This window comes from Marmota marmota, unplaced genomic scaffold (assembly GCF_001458135.2).
Source record: "Marmota marmota marmota unplaced genomic scaffold, marMar, whole genome shotgun sequence".
Lineage (NCBI taxonomy): Eukaryota > Metazoa > Chordata > Mammalia > Rodentia > Sciuridae > Marmota > Marmota marmota.
In genome coordinates this window covers 8301949-8322176 of record NW_025999900.1, presented here as the reverse complement: position 1 = coordinate 8322176, position 20228 = coordinate 8301949, and the positions used below count along the sequence as shown (strand labels likewise).

The 20228-nt window shown below is 35.3% G+C and overlaps 1 protein-coding gene and 1 non-coding gene across 5 annotated transcripts in view; both read right to left on the bottom strand.

Moving 5' to 3' along the window:
* Slc39a9 (solute carrier family 39 member 9) overlaps positions 1–20228 on the bottom strand; it is a 51045-nt gene that overhangs the window by 21382 nt on the left and 9435 nt on the right. For 3 of the 4 annotated variants that reach the window (XM_015490556.2, XM_048798573.1, XM_048798574.1), the window contains exon 2: positions 11219–11327. In XM_015490556.2, coding sequence (XP_015346042.1) covers positions 11219–11327 — 109 coding nt within the window. Of the gene's footprint in view, positions 1–11218; positions 11328–17077; positions 17208–20228 lie in introns of all 4 variants that reach the window. The other variant, XM_048798572.1, reaches the window with a different exon arrangement.
* On the bottom strand, positions 188–260 carry Trnav-cac. The gene has a single exon. It is a non-coding gene; the product is annotated as a tRNA-Val (tRNA).

Below are 20228 nucleotides of genomic sequence, written 5' to 3'. Positions count from 1 at the left end.
GGTATATTTACTTTTCTTGGGTTTGTTTTTTGTTTTGGTTTGGGGGGGGGTGTTTTTCTGAGATGGGAAGTTGTTCTCAAACTCCTAGGTTCATGTAATCCCCTTGCGTCAGCCTCCCTCCCTAGTGGCTGGGACTACAGATGTCACCGCCATGCCTAGGAATATATACTTTTTTTTTTTTTTTTTAAGGTGGTACTGGGGATTGAACCCAGGGCCTTATGTGTGTGAGACAAGTACTCTACCAACTGAGCTATATCCCCAGCCCATGAATCTATATTTTTTTGGTATATGGTATTTCAATAAAAGGTTTATAAACTCAAAAGCAGTATTTTGATACCTAATACTGAGATGATAGACTCCATTTTTCAAGTAGGATCTTTTTTATAGACAGGGAAAATAGTTCAGCAGAGTTTCACGTTCCAGGATGTGAAATGATTCAAGTAAAACACTAGATTTCCTCTAGGGACAAGACAGTTTAGAGTATGCTTCCATTTTAATATGAAATACCATGACTTATCTTCTTATGTATGGATATTAAGAAGCTACCTTTAGCTGGGCATGGCTTATGCCTGTTTTCCCATCTACTCAGGAGACTGAGGCAGGAGGATCATAAGTTCAAGCCAAACCTAGTGAGATCCTGTCTCAAGAAATAAAAAGGGGTAGGGGTATAGCTCAGTTGTAGACAGCCCTTGGGTTCAACCTAACAAAACAAACAGAATTTTAGTAGCTACAATTTCAATATTTAGAAAGATGCTGTTGGAGAGGATCTGAATGACATCTTTTCATAAGACAACCACTTTTTTCAGCAAACTAGGCTCCCATCACAGCCTCTGCCTACTCTGAATAAATGGACCCAAGGGTTTTCCACGCCTCTTCTCCTGGACCACCCATTTTTCAATGCTCAACTCACAAGTCCCCTCCTCCTTGAGATTTTCTCTGTGTCTTCCTCTCCTCATGTGCACACAGCATACTAGATATGTTTCTTTCATAAGCCTTACCTCATTGTACCAGAATTCAGAGATCAACAAACAGTGGTACAAGGGCTGGTGCGATCTTTACAAATAAAAGTTTTAATAGAGCCACAACCATGCTCATTTGTTCATGAACCATCTATGGCTGCTTTCATGCTACAATGGCAGAATTGAGTAGAAACTACATATCTGACAAAGCCCAAGATATTTATTATCTGGCCTTTTACAGAAAAAGCTTGCCTGACCCTTCTTAGGTTTCTGAACTTCTAACTACTTAAGGCCAAATTCTAGTAGATACTCAACAAATGGGTGCTGAAGGCAAAAACTAGCTTTCACTTCTATAAATTTTAATGTGATATTTTATAAGTTGTGGCATTTAATTATTTCCTAGCCAAAAAGATATTTCAAAATGGAATAAAATATAATTTTTAGTCTGTGTTTCAGGAAAATTATGCATATGCCTCTTTATAAACAAAATCTGTCTTTACTAAGTAACACAGGTATGTGCTAACTTGGGTGAGAGGTTAGGCTAAGAGTTTAGGTAAGAGTATGGGTTAGTGCTTGTTAAAGGCTATTGGTCATGCTATTATTTGTGAACAGCTGCACAGTAATTTTTAAAGACAATTATTTCTGGGGTGCCTATAGCTTTGAAACTAAACGCCAAGCCTAATTACAATAACTTCCAGAAGGCAGTTAACAAAGACAACTGTATCAGAGTTTAGAAATATAAGATCCTTCCAATCCTTTCTTGAATAAGATGTAACTAAATAACCCTAGAATTCCATTTTTGGCATTGCCTTCAGAATCAAGTTACGAATCTTAAGTATACCAGCTTTATATCTAAAATGGTATTGAATAAACTGATTATCTCACTTATTAAAGAGATTGGTACTGAGTAAATTTTTTATTTCTTCAAACTGAAACTACTTTCAGGAAGGCTTCTATCAAAACTGACAATTTCATTAAGTATGCTGCGCACACTGCAGATAAAGAAAAAGTCCCAACATTTTTAAAGCAATCACTCGGATAAGTATATGATTTCTTAAGTTATAATTGTGAAGGGGTTATTGATTTATCTTGATGGAAAATTTTGGCAAGAAAAACAGCAACATATACAAATTTCTTGAAAGAAGTAGACTACAGGTTGAGACTTTTGTAAAAAGATCTGAGTGCTTAGCATTAAGTGTAATTTAACTTTATATAAGCATATGAAATACTTATTGGGTAATATACAATGGTAGATACTATTATGGCTTTGTTAGAATTCACACACACACACACACACACCTCAAAAACCAATCCCTCCAATTAAAAAACTTTAAAGAGTTATAATCACATGACAACTAGCAAAGTACATAAACAGATTAGTTAATGAATCCAAATATTCAATATTAATCTAACCATCCTTCCCTCTACTCTAGGACATGGAACTCAACCTAGCAAAAATTTACTTAAAATACTATCTTAAGTAAATATAGCTATTTACTTAAAATACATTAAGTTGTGAATATATGTTAACTCATTCATGCAAGAACTTCTAGGTTATTATTTCTGTTTCACAGGAAGTACTGGCTGATAATTCTTTAGACAATTTATGTTCAACGTCACACTCCCTAATACAAAGTACATTAAAAAATGGTGTTATCAGCAGATACTGCACATTAGCCATATACTTCTCATTCCACTAACTGAGAGTGTTCAGCAAATCATTGTGGTTTCAATTCTTTCCCTAAATATTCATACAGGATTTCTTCCTGTAAATTCTATCAGTATAGGATGTAACCTTCCCATGTTATAAATATGCTAAATTCAATGTAATAGAATTAACTTACTCTTTGAAAAGATTCCACAGAGCTTTTCCTTCAGACTAATAGGTACAGTACAAAGTATTCCCCAAATCAAACATTCAGGTAATCTGGCTTCATTTTTTTTAAAAGTGATTCTAGTTTTAATTTTTATATTGTTGGCCTTTGTTGACTGTTTTATATTTCTTAACTTCTATTCATAACTTCTAATTGATTTTTGTATGTGAATTTTGAATTATTTTATTAGTTTTTTGGTGAAGTCTTTAGGGTTTTCCACATATTAGATCACTTCATCTGCAAACAGAGACCATTTTACTTCTTCCTTCTTAGATGCTTTTATCTCTTTTTCTTGCCTAATTGCTCTGGCCGGAGACTCCCTTATATTTTTGTTAATTTTATTTAATTGTAGAGCAAAATGACAGAGAAAGACACAGAAAATCATACCTTGCTAAAGAATATGATATATGGCATTCTTAGAAGAAGGTAAAAATTACTGGGATCATCTTTGTTGAATCATTCCTGACAACAGCAGTTTTGATAATTAACCAGAGAGCTATGAATACAACACATTATTTAGGTCTTTCACCCGAAAGCTTGTCTTCGAACACAGATTTTAAAAATCCAAAGAATTATAAAGGTTTTAAATTTTAGCTCCACAGTAAACAAGCCATGCAATTTTCAAGTTCTTAAAACCTATTTGTATAGAAAGTTTTCTGACACGAAAACTAAAGCTAATAATCATCTAATTCCAGTGATTTTAAAACTATTATTATAGGAAAGTACTTGAGAGGTTCCTTTTTATATTAAGCAGCATTAAATAATGCTTACAAAGGTGTCAGAGTGCTTAGTTAACTCAGGATACAGAGCTCTGAAAAAAATATCTGTTAATTATCATAATTATAAGGTCTATAGAAGAACAAAACCAAAGGCTGCAATAACATGCAAACAAAGTCCTTTAAAGTATGGAGAAAAGTTGGCTTGATCTAAATAAAGGAATATTAATATTTTACTTTTTAAAGGGAGATATCTGGTGCTGGCCAAGACGAAATGAACCCAATTTAACTTCATTCACCCACTGATTACTACAAGAATTCTGGACAAAACACACAGAAATCAAATACTTAAAGGCTGCAAAAATTAAATACTACCAAAATGAGGGCAGCAAAATACTTCAAGAAAAATTCTGTTCTACTTGAACAGAGGGCCAGGAAAATGGGCTGCTAAGAGGTAGAGGGAAGCTCCTCTAATTTTTCAGTGACACTGGAGAGATGGAACTCAGGGCCTTGCATATGCTAGGCAGGTGATCTGCCACAGAGCTATATCCCTGGACCTTTTTTTTGTTTTCTTTCCTTTTTTCCTTTTCTGGTCCTGCCTTGAAGGCAGGCCCAGTTGTAGAACTTTATGGCAGCAACATGAGCAATTAACCACCCCTCATTTTTTTTCTGCCCAGATAAAGAAACTCAACCTAACAACCAGTGGTCTGAAGAGTATAGAGTGGGGTGAGACCTGGTTATCCTGTTGTATCATCAGCAGCTGTGTCAGTACAGAAAGCTAAAACTCATTCTGGCCAAAGGACCAGGAAAAAGAGTCCTTAGGAGCCAGAGTATGAAAGAATTACCGTGAAGAGCAAAGAGCTGAGAGGGGTCCCCTAATCCTGTGTATAAGCTCACAAGTCCCAGGCTCATACCTGTATTCTGCATGGATAGTACACACTCAAAATTGCATTGCAAAATCTTTAAAATGGAATAAAATTGGAATCATCAGCCAAAAAAGGCAAGACAGAACTTGCAATTTGAATCCAAACAGGTTAACTGCCTGCTAAAATAAAATAAATAAACATTCCCTGGAGGATTTTGAAAGAACCCAGAGTTTCAAACTATAATATTCAAAATGTGTGGGATACAAATCAAAAAGAAAGAAACAGGAAAATCTGGTCAATTAATAAAGGAAGAAAACAATCAACTCAACCTTACCGCGACAAACATTGGAATAAGCAAAGACTTAAAAGCAGCTACTGTTAACTAGGCTCTCTGAGGTAAAGGTAAAGACATTTCATATGAATGGAAGTCCTCAGCAGAGAAACAGAAACTATAAAAAGGAACCAAGTGGAAATTTTAGAACTGAAAAATATCTGAAATAGTAAAGATACTGGATAGGATCAATAGTAGAACAAAGATGACTGAGGAAAGAATCTGTGAACTTGGCTACAACAGCAGAGTTAAGCAGTACCAATGAGATCCTATGGCTCCCAATGCCTAAAATATTTACTATCTGATGCTTTACAGAAAAAGTTTGTTGACCTCTGGTTTAAACACATCAATCAGAAGACTGAAATCGTCAAACTGGATTTTAAAAAATTATCAAACTATATGCTATTCATAAAAAAAATCCACTTTAAATATAATTAATGATATAGGCTAAAAGTAAAAGGACGGGAAAAGATATACTATGAAATATGCTGGTACAAAATGTAAAGAAACTTGAGTGGCTACATTAAAAATATTACTGGGAATAAAAGGGGATATTACATATGATTAAAAAGGCCAGTTCGCCAAGTCATAGCAATCTTAAATGTGTAGGCACCTGACCAAAGAGCTTCATTATACATAAAGCAAAAACTGATAGAAATGAAAGATCAAATAGACAAATCTATGATCATACTTTAATACTTTAATATTCTACCTCAATTTGAGATGGAATAAGCAGAAAATCAGCAAGTATATAGAAGATCAACATCATCAAGGAACTTGACTTTTTCTCTCTTTTTTTTTTTTCAATATTGGGGATCAACCTAATTGACATTTATACATTACTCAACCAAGTAATAACAGAACGCATTTTTTTCAAGTGAACCTTGAGCATTTAACAAGATAAACCATATTCTAGACTATTTAAAATATACACAAATTTATAAGTATTCAAATCATACTAAATTTGTCCTCTAACCGAAATGAAATTAAACTAGAAATCAGAAATAAAAAGAATGCCATGGAGAAAGTGTGGGATGGGGAGCAGGACATTGCCCAGATGTAATGACACAACACTTCTACATAGTATATAGGTAAAAGATGAAGTTGCAAAGAAAATTAGAAAATGAATGAAGATTTAAAACATAGCACATTAAAATTCAGGCAGTGCTTAGAGGGAAACTTATAGCATTAAATTCTTTTTTTAAAAAAATATTTTTATTTTTTAGTTGTAGTTGGACACAATACCTTTATTTTATTTATTTATTTTTATGTGGTGCTGAGGATCAAACCCAGGGTCTTGCATGTGCTAGACAAGTGCTCTACTGCTGAGCCACAACCCAGCCCTTAAATTCTTAATTAGGGCTGGAATTGTAGCTCAGTAGCACAGTGCTTGTGAGGCACTGGATTCAATCCTCAGCACCACATGAAAATAAATAAATAAAATAAAGGTAGTGTGTCCATCTACAATTTAAAAAAAATTACATTAGAAAGACCTCAAATCAATAACCTTCTAACCTAAAGAAATTTGAAAAAAGACAATCAAGAAAAGCCCAAGGCAAGCAAAAGGAAGATAAAAGGCACAGAAATCAATGAAGCAGAAAGCAGAAAAATCAATAGGAAAAAACACCAATGAAATCAAACAACTTTTTGGGAAAAAAAATAAAACAGATAAGCCTCTAGTTACAATAACAAAGTAAAAAAGAGAGAAGACAAATTATCAATGTCAGGAATGAAAGAGAAGACCTCATTACAATTAAGGAATTACTACCAACAACTTTATGCTCTTAAATTCTTCAATCTGGAAAAAAAAAAATCAATTCTTTGAAAGGCACAAACTTCCAAAGCATACTCAAGAAGAAACAAGAAACTGGAACAGTCTTATATCTACCAAGGAAACTGAATTTATAGTTATATACCTCCCAATACAGAAAGCTTACCCAATACTTAATTGAGAAACTATTATCAATTCTGTAAGTATCTTCCAGAATATAAGTGAGAACACTTCCCAGTCCTGATAGTGAAACTGTACAATGACATTAGCAAATAAAACCACAGACCAATATTCTTCATGAATGGAGATAAAAATCTCCTTAACAATCAACCAGCAAAGTTGGTCCAGCAATATATAAAAAGATACTCTATAACCACCAAGGGGAGGGGGCATATGTAAATGGAGTTCAATATATGAAAATCAATCTCTGTAAATCACATTAACAGACTGAAACAAGCATCAGATGCAATTTAATATCCATCCAAGATAAACACTAAGCAAACAAGGAATAGAAAGGAACTTCCTTAACCTGAAAAATGGAATCTGCTGAAGGTATATAAAGAACTCAAAAAGCTAAACACACACACACACACACACACACACACACACACAGCCCAATCAATAAAAAGACCAAGGAACTGAACAGAAACCTCTCATAAGATGATATACAATCAATCAATCAACAAATATATAAAAAAATGTTCAATATCTCTAGCAATTAGAGAAATGCAAATCAAAACTACTCTAACATTTCATCTCATTCCAGTCTGAATGGCAGCTATTAAGAATAAAACAACAGTGAGTGTTGGCAAGGATGTGGGGAAAAAGGCACACTCCTACACTGCTGGAGGGACTGCAAATTGGTGCAGTCAATATGGAAAGCAGTATGGAGATTCCTTGGAAAGCTGGGAATGGAACCTCCATTAGTCCCAGCTATCCCTCTTCTTGGTGGTCTATACCCAAAGGATTTAAACATAGCATAGCATACTACAGAGACACAGCCACATCAATGTTTATAGCAGCACAATTCACAATAGCTAAACTGTGGAAGCAAACTTAGACGTCCTTCAGTAGATGAATGGATAAAGAAAATGTGATATATATACACAATGGAATATTACTTCGCAATAAAAGAGAATAAACTCATGGCATTTGCAGGTAAATGGATGGAGTTAGAGAAGATAATGCTAAGTGAAGTTAGCCAATCCCCCCAAACCAAATGCTGAATGTATTCTCTGATATAAGGAGGGCTGACATAGTGAGGTTGGGAGGGGGAGCATAGAAGGATTAAACAAACTCTAGACAGCAGAAAGGTAGGGAGGGAAAGGAAGGTAAAAAAGGGTAAAAAAGATGATGGAATGAGATGGATATCATTATCCTAAGCACACGTATGAAGACACAAATGGGTGAATATACTTTGTATACAACCAGAGATATGAAAAAGTGTGCTCTATATGTGTAATATAAATTGTAATGCATTCTGCTGTCATATACAGCAAAGTAGAATAAAAAAAATAAACTTTTAAAAAAGTGGAGGATAAAAAAAAGACTAAAAAACAAAAATCTTACCCACAGCTAATGTCAGATTATCATGCTTAATGGTGAAAGACTGAATGAGAACAAGGAATGCCAGCTTTCATTCCTACTCAGTCTCTTGCTGGATGGTCCACTCAATGTGATAAGAAAAGAAAAATAAGGTGGATAGGAAAGGAAAACATTGAGCCACCTCAATTCACAGATTATGTGAGTTTTTATGCAGCAAATCCCAAGGAATCAACAAAAAGCATCTCTAATAAGTGAATTTAGCAAACTTCTACATAGCAGAATATTAGAAATTTAAAAAAAAATTAAAAGTGTCATTTATAATTTCAATACAGGCACTATTTAATATAAATCTAATAAAATATGTACATATCTATATGCTAAAAATAATACTAATGAAAGAAATCAAAGAAGACCTAAATAAATAGAAAGATACATGTGCTCAGGAACCAGAAGACACAGTATTTTAAAATATTGGTTTTCCCTCAAATTAATAGATTCAACTCAATATCTACCAGAATCACAGAGTGATTTTTTTTTTTTTTTTGAACACTGACAAGCTGAATCTGAAGTTTTTATGGAAAAGCAAAAGGATACATGGAAGGCCAAAACAAATTTGAAAAATAAGAATAAAGTCAGAAGAACTCATCACTTGATTTTAAGATCTGCTATAATGCTACATTCATCAAGACAATGTAGTATTGACAAAGGATAGACATACAGATCAAAGAAAAACAGAATATCGAATCCAGAAATAGATCAACACAAATCTGGTTAATGATTATTGACAATGTTGCAGACGATTCAATAAGACAAAGGATGCTCCTTTCAACAAATGATGGTGGAACTATTGAACATCCATCGATATGTCAAAATATAAACCTTCATACTACATGCAAAATTATATCAAAATGGATCATAGGATATATCTCAAACCCTTAGTAAGGTGTAGGCATTCTCCCTCTCATACACATACACACATACACCACCAAATTACCTGAAGAACTTAATTTCTCCAGTGTTTCCCAAACTTGTCTAATAAGAACCAAAGACAAAATTTTTTGAAAATAAATATTCCCAGGTCCTTTCCCTGGAGATTTTAATTCAATGGTCTAGGCTGGGAGGGAGAAAGTTGCTTGTAAAATGTACCTCTTCCTCAAGGAACTTTTATTATCAGACAAGTTTAGACAAGTTTTCAACCACCATTCATAATTCTTTCTTAGTTTCAACATCAAGCAAAAACATTTTTAATGGTCTATTTAGTTATGTTCTGAATGTTCTCTAGTATACTAGGATGCTCATTTCTATAGTGAAGTAATCATATTCCAGAAAAATTCAAGATGATTCACTGGAATATGAAAGAAAAAATACTGATTTTCTATAATATTTACTTTAAATCTCAAAAGTTTATCCTTTTTTAAAAAAATTTTTTTAGTTGTCAATGGACCTTTATTTTATTTATTTATAGGTGGTGCTGAGAATCAAACCGAGTGCCTCACACATGCTAGGCAAACGGTCTTATCACTGAGCCACAACCCTAGCCCCTCCTTATTTTTTAAAAATTTTTTGTATATATGTGTGTGTGTGTGTGTGTGTGTGTGTATACATATTTAGTTGTTGATGGACCTTTATTTTATTCATTTATTTATACATGGTGCTGAGAATAGAACCCAGTGCCTCACACATCCTAGGCAAGTGCTCTACCACTGAGGTACAACCCTAGCCCACTTCAAAAGTTTTCTATTTTAGGAATATGTTTTATAATGTACACAGTAAATCGGTGCAATAGGGCATGTAAAAAATTTTTCCCTCATGGTAGGATGTATAACAAAAAAAAGTAGAAACCAGTGCTCTAGGGCTCCTGATTTACGATTGTTTCCCCTAAAGCTGACCAATCCTCAGCCTCTGTCCTATTTCACAACAAGACCCCCACAATCTTCATATATAATCTCCCTACCATTCTGGCTACCAAACACCATGATGCCCATATTCACGTCCCAGGCATAAAAGCATCATCATTCTAGAGAAAGGACACAGGGACACAGTTCTTTTCCTCTACCAAGAGCCAAAAAAGTATGTGTTATATTATCTTTAGAAAGAAACCTGGAAGGTGCTTACCTCTTTTTTATTATTATTATTATTATTATTATTATTATTATTATTATTGGTGGTGGTATTGAACCCAGAGCCTTGTGCATACTAGGCAACTAGGCAAGCACTCTGTATCAATGGGCCACATCCCCAGCCTTTTTATTTTGAGATAGGGTCTTGCTAAGCAGCCGAGGCTGGCCTTGAATATTTGATCCTACTGCCTCAGCCTGCACAGCTGGGATTACAGGTGTGCACCACCATGCCCATTTCTTTACACTATTCCTAATGTTGAGTAGATATCTAACTGGCATTTGAGAACTCAGTTCTCTTACTTAGTTGTAATTTCAATCCTTCAGAGGTAACTATAAAGTTTCATGAGTATGATAATCTGATTTTACTGAGTCACAAATGTGAATCAAAGAGACTTCTGAGCTGGTATGAAGGACCAAATCACTTAGATGATGAGTACACCAAGCTAACCAAACTACACTGTTCTTTATGCTCATTACTATGAAAGTCAGGAAAGGCCTCTTTTAATTTTTTAGTTATCCTCCTCAATTTGGTCTTCCCCAATTACAGACAAAGATTAATGTAAATACAAATATGTATTTTTGAATTAAAGATCACTAAAATCATAACCAGTACCATGTGGGATTTGGGGAGTTTTTGAGTGGCACTGAAAATAACTATCAGGGGTTGGGGTTGTAGCTCAGTAGTAGAGCACCTGTCAAGCACATGTGAGGAAGTGGGTTTGATCCTCAGTACCACATGAACATAAGTAAATGAAATAAAGGTATTAAAAAAAGAAAAAGAACTGTCATAAAGGACTGGATGTTACTGATTATTGTAAAGTGGGTATTCATGAACCAGAGTACTCAATTCACAAACTGCTAAGGATGTGTTCAATGTCAAAAGTGTTAAACCATAGCTGTTAAGAACTCTTCTTAGGGTTGAATTCTAGGGTAAACCTGAACTGTGTTCAGAAAAAATACCATTAAGCTTCCTTTTTTTCCTGCCAACCTCCCAAATCAATAACATATCTCAAATAAGGGCCTTCTCTTTTCTCACCCTCCAGAATATCTTCATAAAGTGCATGTACTCCTTCAGGCACAATGACAGCCAGAGCAGTTCCACAGAGAAGGCCAGCACCCAAAACAGTCACCAGTTTCAGTCGCTCCTGGAAAGAAAACAAGAGAAACCACATAAGAGACTGATTAATGAATGGGGAACAGTCTGTGAAGTATCTATCATCAAGACTATGAACTGTGTATTTGTGAGACCCATACCTACAATGGCCAGTAAACATGAAAAAAGGTCGGCTTAATGAATAATTAATGCCAATTAAAGCACTGAGGAGCTGGACACATTGGTGCACACCTGTAGCCCCAGCTATTCAGGAGGTTGAGACAGGAGGATCCCACATGGTACAGTGGGCAAGTTTGCATAGCATGGGCGAGATGCTGGGTTCAATCCCCAGTACTCCAAAAGAAAAGAAAATAATTAAAGCCACAAAAATGTGAATTCTTGTTGGTGCTCTCTCCCCTTCTCCTTCCTATGCCTCATCCTTCCCCAAAGTTTAAGGTAAAAGTGAATTTTTTGATTCAGAAATTTCACTTCTTGAAATTGATCATGAGGAAGAACTAATCAAAGATGACCACCACACTTATTAAGAGTGCAAATCTAAGAGAACTTAAATATCCAAGAAAGGAGATTAGCTAACTAAAGTGTAGTACTTCATCACAGTACCACAGCACTCATCCAGAAAAATTATAATATATCTCAATGTCTATTCATCGATATACAAAGTCATGATGTGCTGCTTTGTGGAAAAAGCTGATGGTAAACAATATGTATTGATAATTTCATATTTATTTTAAAAGAATACATAAATGTTGAACAAGCACACATTCAACATAACAAATTTTTACTTTATAAGCATATGATACCTAACATAATATATAATTTATAAACATTTGTGATTTATCTACAATTAACATGTATTATTCATATGATTAAAAAATGCATTTAGATGTCAATACTAAAATTGTTCTGTGGTTTTAATCCAACTTAATTCCAATTATTTTCTTTTTACCCTGGCTTGTCTGAGAGACTGTTTCCTGTCAAACAAAATTAAAAAATTCAGGTTTCAAAGTATGTTGAAGCAGCAGTGTATCCTAATATGGCTTCCATGTATCTTAGAAGTATAAAAAATGATCCTATAAACTGCAGTCGGGGGATGAGGCTCATTAATAGAGCACGTTTAGTGTGCACGAGGCCTTAGGTTTCATCCCCAGTACCCAAAACAAAAGTACAAGGGGTGTTTATATATGTGCTTATAAAGAAGTTTCAGTAATTTAATGGTACATTATATATTTAATCTTTCCATTTCAGTTTCCTGGAGGAGATTAGCAAAAGTAACAGTAGCTACATTACCTCTGATAGTCTACTGAATTGTGAGGCTAGAGGCCTGACTAGCTTTTTCATATTCTTTTTGCAATACCGAGGATTGAACCTGGGGGTACTCTACCACTACTTTACCCCTCCAGACGGATCTGTCTATCTATCCATCCATCCATCCATCCATCCATCCAAGCACAAGTTGTCCAGGCTGGTCTCAAACTTGTGATCCCTTCTATCTCAGCCTCACAAATCGCTGGGACTATATCCGGCTCCTAACTTTTATAAATACTATTTATACAGGAAAATAGGTTCTTAGTTGAAAGACTGATTGAAATGTTGCTGACTCCTTGTTTAGGCATGTCTATGTCTCATTGCATCTATTGAAAAAAGGGGAAATACTGCTGCAATGTCAACACCAACTTCTACTTGCCTTGTGGCAAGAGGTCCCCCATTCCCAGTACACAAGCCAGGCCAGCTCTTCATACATTCAACTTGGCCATTAGTTGAAAGGAGCAGTCTGAATGTATCCAGGGGCTGGGGCACTGGTTGAGGAGCCTGCACTGAATCCATGACCTAATCCATTAACAATTCAGTATCTCAATTTTTCTTCTGTGAAATAAGAATATTTCTACGTATTTCGTTTTGTGGTACCGGGGACTGAACATAGCACTCTACCACTGAATGAACTCCCCAGGCCTTTATTTTGAGACAAGTCCTCACAAAACTGCTGAGGACGGCCTCAAATTTGCAATCCTCTTGCTCCAGCTTCTGGAGTAACTGGGATTACAAGCATGTGCCACCACACCCAGTTAGAGTATTTCTTTTTTTCTTTTTCTTTCTTTCTTTTTTTTTGTACCAGGGATTGGACCCAGAAGCACTTAACAATTGAGTCATATCCCCAGCCCTTTTCTATATTTTATTTAGAAACTGGGTCTTGCTGTGTTGCTTTTGGCATTGCTAAATTGCTGAGGCTGGCTTTAAACTTATGATCCTCTTGCCTCAGCCTCCTGAGCTGCTGGGATTACAGGCGTTACACACCCAGCTTAGAGTATGTCTACTATTTTGTGAAGATATAGGGGGCAACAGAAAAAAGTGATTGAAGCATTCTGGGAACTGAACAAATGGTATCTATCACTCTTTTACTATTTAATATTGAGTTATTCTAAGATTCTTTTCCATGTTATTAAACTCCTCAAAACATTCCTAATCACAGTATTCAATGAGACAAACTGTGAGAATGGGAACACAAGAGGAAAAAACAGGTCTGTGCTACCTAAAATGCGACATGATAATTGGTCTTTTCAGTATTCTAACCAATGTATAAATGTCATCTTAATTTAAAAGTATTATTCTTAAAGAAGAACAAAACTCAGGGGGCTGGGGTTGTGGCTTAGTGGTAGAGCGCTTGCCCGGCATGTCTGAGGCATTGGGTTTGATTTTCAGCACCATATAAAAATAAACAAATAAAATAAAGGTATGTGTCTATCTACAACCAAAATAAAAAATTAAAAAAAAATCAGGGTAAAATTGAACTGGACCCATTATGTTAATTCCTTTTAGGGACTTAGTTTTGTAACTCCATAATTCAAATCAATGAATAAATTGCTAGAGAAGAAAACTGTCCTGACAGCATTTTTACAGTGCACCACTCTGAGAAACAGATATGAAAGATGCCCCTGCTTTACAAATTAAGAGAAGATGAGAAGTGATGAGAGGAATGTACTAAAAGAGGAAGAGCTGATTGCTTGCAACAATTATTTGGGTGGTAGCTCACATCATACAAAAAAATTCATGATGGACTATATTCCTAAATATATACCCCAAACTCAAAAGCTTCTAGAAGAAAATGTAGAAGAATATCTTTGCAATTTTAGGACTGGCAGAAATTTCTCAGCAAGGACACACAAAAAAATGAACCATAAAAGAAAAAAAATCAACGTCAAAGTTTAAAATGTTTGCTGACTCATTAAGAAAATGCACAGACAAGCTACAAAGTGGAAAATATTCACAATGCATGTTTCTGTAGTGGAGATACATATATCTGTGATGAATGCTGTGGTGTTACTGTCCTCTTCGGTCCCCTTTTGGCTGGAGTCACCTGTTCCCCAGGCTGCTAGGAATGTTGCCTACCTAAGGCTCACAGCCAAGTCCCTTTGAGGAAATAAGCCAAATGACCAACGTGAGGTTCAAGCCCTTCTCCCAGGGCAGTCCACATCCAGTAACTAGCCGTGGAGCTGTGTGGGAGAGAGGCAGAAAGTCTGACCCCTTTGCCTCAAAGGTCAGGCTATCTCAGAGAGCTATCTAGCTTCAGAGCCTGCTGTGAGGTGAGCTGAGGACTCTGGAATTCAACTGCAACTGAATTACCCTTTACCTTCTCCCTCTGCCAAATCCTGCTCATTTTCTCACAGGTGTTATTCCCAGAAGCATGCCCCAATAAAGTTCCTGCATGCAAATCTCTGCTGGTTTTCTGGAGAACCCACCCTAAGACACTGACATAGGACTTGTATTAGAAATATAAAGAACTTCTACAATTCAAGACCAAGAAACAAACAGCCCAACAAAAAATGGGTAAAATACTAACCAGGTTATTTCACAAAAGATATGAGCTAGTCAATAAACCCATGAAAAGATGCTCAACAAAATTTAGTCCACAGAAAAAAATGCAAATCAAAACAATGTAATATACTTTTTCATATTTTCTAATTTTTTTCCAGATTTTAAATTGATGCATTATAATTATACACAATAATGGAATTCACTATTAACATATTTGTACATGCATACAATATAACAATATAATTTGGCCAATATCATTCCCTAGTACCTTGCCTGGCCTTCCCCCCCTCCTTCCCCCTGCTCTACTGATCTCCCATCTATTTTCATTAGACTTCCCCACCATGAACCTCATTTTCCCTTTTCTCTAACTTCCACATGAGAGAAAACATACAATCCTTAACTTTCTGGGTTTGGCTTATTTTCCTTGATTATGCTCTTGAGTTCCATTCATTTTCCTCAAAATGCCATAATTTCATTCTCTTTATGGCTGAGTAAAACTCATTGTTATATATACACACATTTTCTTTCTCTACTCATCCACTGATGGACATCTAGGTTGATCCCATAATGTGGCTATTGTAAATTGTATGGGTATGGCTGTATCCCTATAGTTTGCTGACTTTAATTCTTTAGTGGTATAGCTGGGTCATACGGTGGTTCCATTCCTAGTCTTTTGAGGAAGTGATGTAGTGATTCCCATAGTGGTTGTATTAATTTACAATCCCACCAATGGTCATACCTACTTAAAAATGGCCAAAATTAGAGCAACTGACAATGCTAAATAATGACAAGGATATAGAGCAACTGGAACACTTGGGAGCATAAACTGCTACAACCTACTTTGGGAAATTGGCAGTCTCTTATAAATTTAAACCAACATTCCCCTTTTGGGTATTTACTCACGAGAAATAAAAACTCATGTCCACATAAAACTGGTACAAGAATGTTCATAAAAGCCTAAATAAGAGTCACAATCTAGACTGGATGTATAGCAAAAGGAGACTGGATATATATGTAGTGGAGTCCTTAAGCAACTGAATACAACTCAACAATCAAGAGGCAAAAACTGCTGCTACATACAGCAACATGAATCAATCTCAGAAGCATTTTCCTGATATTGAGTGAAAGAAGCCCTACCCAAAATAAATATGTATTTCTACGAAGTTTTAAAACAGACCAAACTAACCTATGGTAACAGAAATCAAAACAATGGCTGCCTCTGGTGAGTGAGGCAGGGAGCAACCAGGTTACTTTCTAGGATGATGGAAATTCTCTAAATCTTGATTAGAATGTGGTAACATTTGGATACAATTGCTAAACTGGTCTAATTATATTAAGATCTATACTTTTCATTCTATAAAATTACATATTTATAAAAAAAAATGAACTGGCAATAATTGACTCAGCCAGGATCTCAGAAAGGATTGATTCATTTTGGAACTAGTCAATTTTAACAAGACTTCTTCAAGGCAGCTCTCTGAAACCAAGGCCAAAAGTCTATGAAAAATACCAAAAGGCACTTTCAAATTTTGTCCTTAAGCAATCACATCTGACATTCATATATTCCTTAAAAATAATCCATCACAATTTGTTAGGAGCACTGGGCAGCTCTCAAGAAAGTCCATTGTTTAAAGTTACTAATTCGCGGGCAGATTCAGGAGCAGCAGAACTGGTGAACCACTGTCTTAGCAAGGAAGTTCCTTCATTCCCAGGAGCTACTGTTCCTGAGAATAAGGTCAAGGCTGATAAGACTCTAGCATGGAGGACATCTCCATAGCAACTGGGCACCCTATGCCTTTGCAAGAAACTTTCCCAGTCACCAAGTATGCCACAGCCATGAAGTTATCAGGGACTCTAATCTCCAGTCACTGTCACAGCTCTCCACAACAATTTTTTTTGTGTCAATAAGTCTGTGGGGAAACCAGTGGTGTTCACAATTCTGGATCAATCCACAATTCTCTAGGCCCTTACCCAGTGCTTTATAGTACTGCACATTGTGTCACATGAAGGACTTCATGGAGACAAAGTCTTAAAGGCAGGAGCAGAGGTGAGTTTTTGAGGTGTCCTAGACATGAATTATAAGTTGGACCATTGAAGATAACTGGGGGTGAAAAAAGATAATTGAGATAAATATTGCACACGATAACTTAAGATATCCATGAGGACTACAAACAACAATTTCAAACTAAGTAAACGGTATTTTCCTAAATTCTGCCTTTTATTTTATGATTCAGAATAACCTAATATTTAGATATTCTTTTTTCCAAAGACAAATTACCATAATTCCATTAGCTTATTTACATGGACCAAATTTCTGAATAGTATCTGTTGCAACAGAAATTTTATAAGAATTTCCCAAAAGTACTAGCAAGCTAGAAAACAGCTGAATCTCTGTGTAGTTAGTGCCATTACAAAAAAATATCATGGTAAATCTCTGAAGCACAGACATAAAATTAAACCCTTATGTTAATCATGTGTGAACGATAGAAAGCTCTCAGCTGAAGGAATATGAACCAAAGCTTGGTCCAAATCTTTTATGAATACACAGTAAAGCTTTTTATTAATCTTTAGAGATACAGGACACATATTTTTAAAAGAAGGAAACTAGCTACCTAAGTTTTCTAAAGTCCAAGTTTAAGAATTGGAAAAAAATGTAATCCTCTTTCAATACAAAGATTGAAAATCAAAGGCTACAGATGAGAAATGATTCACCCACTAGCACATGGTGAAACCAGTAAACGTTAGATGAATAGATGTTGCACTCTGATGCCCTGTACCTTTCTAAGACAATGTCCACCAGACAGCACAAAACCCATAGTCCATTATATACAATTTACCTCTGGGGGAAAAAAAAAATGACAGTCGTATGATCTCTTAAAATGGTGTGAATCAGCAAAATTTCTTAGCAACATCAAGTGGAAAATCTAAACCATAATTAGTTATAATTGTTCTCTATTGATAGTTTCTAAAGATACATAACAAAAGAAGAAAAATAATGAGTACTATTCTTTATTCTGAGATTGTCTTACCTACTTTTTGGTGTTAAAATGCCCTTTCTTTTAAGAAATATTGGTGGTGATAGCTTTTGTCTTTATTTTTAGTGTCCTTACTCACCAAAATTAAAAGCAAACAATCCTGTACCAATTCTCCCCAAATTTCGAAAATATTACTTGCCTGTGAAAACCAAAAACCTGGAAAATATTGATTTAAGTGCACACATGAGATTGTATCATAAAAAAATCTAGAAACAAAGAATTTGAGAATTTATAGAAAGAGATCAACCTAGTAAACCTGAGTGAATTGTCTAGTTTTGCAATTTTCCCTTGGGAGAAAGGGAGTGTGGGGTAAAATTACTGTGTCAGGTTTATAGTTCAGTTTGAAATTAAGTAAGGCACATTTACTTACCAGATGAAGTTAAACATTCATTTCACACTTACTATTTGTCCCTTTTCTTCAAAATTCTATAAGTTCTATCCATACAATTTTTGATTTTTATTTACTGCTTAGTTCTCAGTTTGCAGGCAGTATCTGGCACATAAATGTCTCTCCCTAAACTGAAAGAATGGATTAAATGCCCAGCACCATGCAAGGCACTGGAGACTTGGTAGCTGCCACTTCACGAACGCAGCGGAACCTCTTTAGAGTACCTATGTCATGAAATAATTTTAACTTATTCCTTAAAAATATATGAAGACTAATTTGTTGGTTCAGAATTTGTGACTTGGCTCAAGGGGAATACACATATATTTAATGAAGGACCACAATAGGATTTCATCATAGTAAAAGTGACACAAAACTATCATCTAATTAATGGAAGTATCTTCAATGGCATCTATTTTTTCCCAAGGAATTAAAAATCATGTTCAGTCATTATTCCAAATATATGTATTACATACATATTTCTTCATATGGCAAAGCAATACAAAGATTGTACTACAAAACTTTTATCAGCTTGATAAATGTCTCTAATTCTTTCAATGGTTACCAATATTACAGAGGCAAGACTTCTGACAGAAAGAACTGTGGTCCAAACAAACAAAAAAACCAACAACCAAGCTCACTGATGAGTATTGCAGTTTCAATTTTTATTTGGGAAAAAAAAAAAAAAATCTTAACGACCTAACTCATTTTAGACTCAATCTGATGTATTTCAAGCCTGAAGATGTGGTTCCATGTTATGTGTATAACTGTATTCTCTCATACAACTTTACAACTTGGGATTCAATCTCAAATTGCGCGCTTATCAAAGTTAACAAAATGCTGGCAGGTCTCTCCTTTGTTTGTGGTAAATCACTAAAAGGGTATATTTAAATGAAGAACTACAAATTCCAAGTGTAGTTCAAGATGAAAAGAGAGTTCCCAAAGCAATAGTTTCTGTCAAGAGTGATGAAATATTTCCTCAAGAGAGGCATGAACTGTGCAATGCCATTGGTTTTATGTTATCCCATTTTAGAACTTCATAGTTGTAACCTGACTGAGCCAAAGGATCAACCAGCTGTATTAATTAAAACAACAGCTTGCACTCGATGCCATTAACTATCAGCACAAAGCTTTGAAGTCAGTTTAATTTTCTTGGCAGACACCAAAGTAGTTAAATGGTTTTTCTTTTCCTGCTCATAGAAACAGTCAGGAAATTATTTGGCTCAACTAAATATAAGCCAACAATTTAAAAAGCTCATGATATTGAAAAGCATCTCTTATTGCAAGACTAATTCCTCCAAACTTCTGAGCACTGAAGAGGCAATAAAGGTTTTCTGCATATTTTTAAAAACAAGCCTACCATTTTTTTGGTACCAGGGATTGAACCCGGGGTGGGGTGGGAGGGTGCTTAAGCACTGAGCTACATCCCCAGTCCTCTATATTTTTTATTTTGAGGCAGGGTCTCGCTAAGTTGCATAGGGCCTTGTTAAATTGCTGAGGCTACATCGGAACTTGCAGTCCCCTGGCCTCAGCTTCCCAAGCCACTGGGATTAGTCGTGTGTCACCAGGCTTGGCAAAACAAGCCTACTTCAAGGAGTTAGTTCCTAATATTAATTTAGACACTACAATATCTGCTGTTAAGTGTTAGTAACAGGCAATTAATAAAAAAAAAAAAAAAAAAAAAAAAAAAAAAAAAAAAAAA